This window comes from Clupea harengus, chromosome 12, assembly GCF_900700415.2.
Source record: "Clupea harengus chromosome 12, Ch_v2.0.2, whole genome shotgun sequence".
Classification (NCBI taxonomy): Eukaryota; Metazoa; Chordata; class Actinopteri; order Clupeiformes; family Clupeidae; genus Clupea; species Clupea harengus.
In genome coordinates, this window is record NC_045163.1 from 10,163,440 (window position 1) to 10,168,439 (window position 5,000).

The window sequence follows — 5,000 nt, forward strand, 5'->3', positions numbered from 1 at the left end:
GTGTGTGTGTAGTAGTAGTAGTAGTACCTTTTTGTGGGCTTTGGCCTGGTCGTCTACATATTTCTGCACTTCCTTCATGAGCTCCTGCAGCTTCCTGACCAGCTCTAGGTGACACACAGCCAGCTTCTCCGTCGAGCTCTTAAACACATCCCACACAGGGGCAAATGTCCTGTCACACACACACACACACACACACACACACACACACACACACACAATCACTAATTGAAGCCAAAATAAATGTCATGACATCACATCTACCAACACTTTCTTAAACACACACACACACACACACACAATACTAACTGCTCTTAAAACACTTAGACATACAACACACATGAAGACTGATTTGCTCACCCTAGCTGAGAGAAGTTGCTGGCAGACTTGGCCAGTTTGGTCATGGCTTTTCCATAGGTATCTTCAATGGTAGACCTGAGAGAGAGGAAGAAGTTTGTTACTTACTGTGGAGATAGGAGCCACAGCTGGCCCATATAAGGCCATCCAGAAATACTTCACTACTAATGGTGTTCCAGGTAACTTAAACGTTCCAAGTTCCAAAAGGGGAAAAACTCAGAATGGCAGGCTCATCTCAAAGTTCTGAGAAAAAGTACCATTGTTCCAACCCGCTACGCTGCAGCTACATGAGAAAGGCCTGGCGCGCGCAGGCACACACACACACACACACACACACACACACACACACACCACACACACACACACACACACACACACACACACACACACACACACACACACACACACACACACACACACACACACACAGTGTCATTGTCATTCTCAGCCATTTAATTACAGCCATGTAAAAACATGCGTGTGATCAGACTACGGTGGCTCTCTTTAACACTAAAACATAGCACTCGGCTGAGTGTGTGTGTGTTCCTGTGTGTTCGTGTGTGCGCTGGTTGATTCATTTATGAAGCACCATCCGTAGCAATGACTAGATCTCAGAGCTCATACTTTCTCCATGCCCCCTACATCTGAATACATTAGCAACAGCACACATGCTAAACTGTGTTTAATTCATAGCACACACTTAGCATTCAGGGCTCAGATAACACATAACGTTCATCCCCAGTCTGTGACGGGTTCTGCTTCTCGGAGTTCATCTCGTGTCAGTGTTTTGCTCGGGCTGAAGTGGTGCCATGTTCTACGCTTAAGCCAGGCGAAAGAAGAAGAACACTTTCCATGTAAGTAGAAGAGCCTGTGGCCTCATCAACTCTGCACTCTGTCTCACACACACAAACACACATACACTCACTCACTTACTTACTCTCACACACACACACACACACGGAGGTCTCTCACACATACACTCACTCACTCACTCACTCTCACCACTCACCCACACACACACACACACAATCTCCCTCCCTTTTACACACACACACACACACACACACACACACACACACACACACACACACACACACACACACACACACACACACACACAGCTGCACCCCGCGCATGAAATTCCACATACAGATTTATACACAGATAAACACCAACCATACACATACACACAACTCCAGATACAAACACACACACTTTCAGCTTTGTCAGTTCCCAAGGCTTCTTCCTCAACCTGACAGCGGGAGAAGGAGGAACATTGTTTTAGTGACTGTGTGAATTATTCAGCTCGGTTTTGCTCAGTGTCTCACAGCGCGCACACACACACACACACACACACACACACACACACACACACACACACACACACACACACACACACACACACACACACACACACACACACACACACACACAGGGTTCATACTGGGTTAAAACAACCACAGCCAACTGAGGGCACAGAGCATCGGTATGAGACCACAAACATCCGTTTGTATCCACGCAGCATCGCATCTCACGCACACACACACACTATACTCTCACACACAAGGGCACACACACACACACCATCACATTCACAAGTTTACACAAAAACACACACACTCTACACTTTTACTCACTCTCAAACAAAGCATCGCATCTCACACATTCACACACACACATATACAGGATGCAATGTGTGTACAATGTCATCTCAGGTTAAAATACAAGCTTTAGGTCCTTTTCATGCCTGACCCTGTGGTTCTGGTGCACCTGTGGCCAGAGTGGTGTGGTGAACTCCTCCTCACAAGCTGCTCATGCTCAGTCAGGCTCGTTTACTCACAAAGGGGATGGGGGCAATTCACACTCTGGCCACTAGAGGGCACACATACACAGTGATTCTGATGAAGTGACAAGGACAGACAGACAGACAGACAGACAGACAGACAGACAGACAGACAGACAGACAGACAGACAGACAGACAGACAGACAGACAGACAGACAGACACACACACAGACACACACACAGACACACACACACACACACACACCCCCTCCCCTGACAATCTGCTCTTGACAGATAGGCGACCATGGAGGGTGTGTGCATGGGGTTTTCTCAGGATAAACAGACAATCAGGTAGTAAGAGCTTAAGAGAGAGAAAAGAGAACAGAAAAAAAAGGTTCCCCTCCATTTCCTCTAGAACCGATCACTGGGGATTGTAATGTGCTAAACACCCATTAGAGTTCTCCAAAAATGGGCCCAAATGGGTTTGGCTAACAAGTCTTTCTGCTGGAATAACATACAGTGCACTCTGAGGAAAAGAGCTCGTCACACAGTGCACGCTGATCTGAGAACTGTTCACTGTTCACCACCATGGCAATGAACTTAAAGCCACAACAGGGAAGGAGAGGAAATGACCGACATTAAGCACCTCTTCAGAGTAATTGACCACTAGTGAAAGTCAGTACACATACCAGACATTGCCCCCGTGCCTGAAAAAGAAGAATTTTAAAGATGTTTTGCAATGCTTAAGGGAGTATACCCTCACTCTCCCTCACACACACACACACACACACTTCCTCATTTTTAGTCTCTCACTCTGTCTCTGTCTCAGATACACACAAACACACAGACTTGCTTATTCTTAGTCTCTCTCTCTCCCCCTCACACACACACACACACACACACACACACACACACACACACGCTTATTCTTTTTCTCTCTCCCTCACACACACACACACACACACTTATTCTTATTCTCTCTCTCCCTCTCACACACACACACACACACACACAAAGACACACACACACACTCACACTTGCTTATTCTTATTCTCTCTCTCCCTCACACTCACACACACACACACTTGCTTATTCTTAGTCACTCTCTCTCCATTTAATCCTACAGTTTGAAACTCCTTCTCACCCTCCTCCACACGGCCTATAACACTTATTCTTGGGACTAATTAAAAAACAATGTGATTGCCACCATTACCGTGGCGATACAAACACATCATGTTCAGCCAATCACTACTGTCTCAACACCTCAGGGCTTCTACCTACAGCTAGCGCTAGGGTGGGTCAGCGCAGGTGAACAATGCAGAAAGTGTCAGGAATGAAATACACCTCCAGCCAGACGAGACAGAGGAAGAAATGATGGCTCATCTCAAGGAAATATCCCCTGATGGAAAGAATGCAGGTATGTGAACTATCTAGGCACGTGAGCATAGAGCAGAACTACCCCCGAGAGTCTGGAACCTTATCTGAGTGCACCTGTCAGTCTGAGGTACAACCATACGATTTATGAAAAGGTAAATTTCATTAACACACACACACACACACACACACACACACACACACACAAACACACACAAACACACACACACACACACACCCTCCCCTGACAATCTGCTCCTGACAGATAGGCGACCATGGAGGGTGTGTGCATGGGGTTTTCTCAGGATAAACAGACAATCAGGTAGTAAGAGCTTAAGACGGAGAGAGAGAAAAGAGAACAGAAAAAAATGTTCCCCTCCATTTCCTCTAGAACCCACCACTGGGGATTGTAATGTGCTAAACACCCATTAGAGTTCTCCACAAATGGGCCCAAATGGGTTTGGCTAACAAGTCTTTCTGCTGGAATAACATACAGTGCACTCTGAGGAAAAGAGCTCGTCACACAGTGCACGCTGATCTGAGAAACAGAACTGTTCACTGTTCACCACCATGGCAATGAACTTAAAGCCACAACAGGGAAGGAGAGAAAATGACCGACATTAAGCACCTCTTCAGAGTAATTGACCACTAGTGAAAGTCAGTACACCCACACCCACACCCACACCCACACCCACACACACACACACACACACACACACACACACACACACACACACACACACACACACACACACACACAGCTGCACCCCGCGCATGAAATTCCACATACAGATTTATACACAGATAAACACCAACCATACACATACACACAACTCCAGATACAAACACACACACTTTCAGCTTTGTCAGTTCCCAAGGCTTCTTCCTCAACCTGACAGCGGGAGAAGGAGGAACATTGTTTTAGTGACTGTGTGAATTATTCAGCTCGGTTTTGCTCAGTGTCTCACAGCGCGCACACACACACACACACACACACACACACACACACACACACACACACACACACACACACACACACACACACACACACACACACACAGGGTTCATACTGGGTTAAAACAACCACAGCCAACTGAGGGCACAGAGCATCGGTATGAGACCACAAACATCCGTTTGTATCCACGCAGCATCGCATCTCACGCACACACACACACTATACTCTCACACACAAGGGCACACACACACACACCATCACATTCACAAGTTTACACAAAAACACACACACTCTACACTTTTACTCACTCTCAAACAAAGCATCGCATCTCACACATTCACACACACACATATACAGGATGCAATGTGTGTACAATGTCATCTCAGGTTAAAATACAAGCTTTAGGTCCTTTTCATGCCTGACCCTGTGGTTCTGGTGCACCTGTGGCCAGAGTGGTGTGGTGAACTCCTCCTCACAAGCTGCTCATGCTCAGTCAGGCTCGTTTACTCACAAAGGGGATGGGGGCAATTCAC

General features: G+C 46.6%; 1 protein-coding gene across 2 annotated transcripts in view; it reads right to left on the minus strand.

Annotated features, from left to right (window-relative positions):
* fcho2 (FCH and mu domain containing endocytic adaptor 2) overlaps positions 1–5,000 on the minus strand; it is a 63,429-nt gene that overhangs the window by 41,085 nt on the left and 17,344 nt on the right. For both annotated transcript variants that reach the window (XM_031577503.2, XM_031577502.2), the window contains exons 3-4: positions 358–432; positions 28–169 (exon numbers count right to left, since the gene is read on the minus strand). In XM_031577503.2, the coding sequence (XP_031433363.1) occupies positions 28–169; positions 358–432 (217 nt within the window). The remainder of the gene's footprint in view (positions 1–27; positions 170–357; positions 433–5,000) is intronic.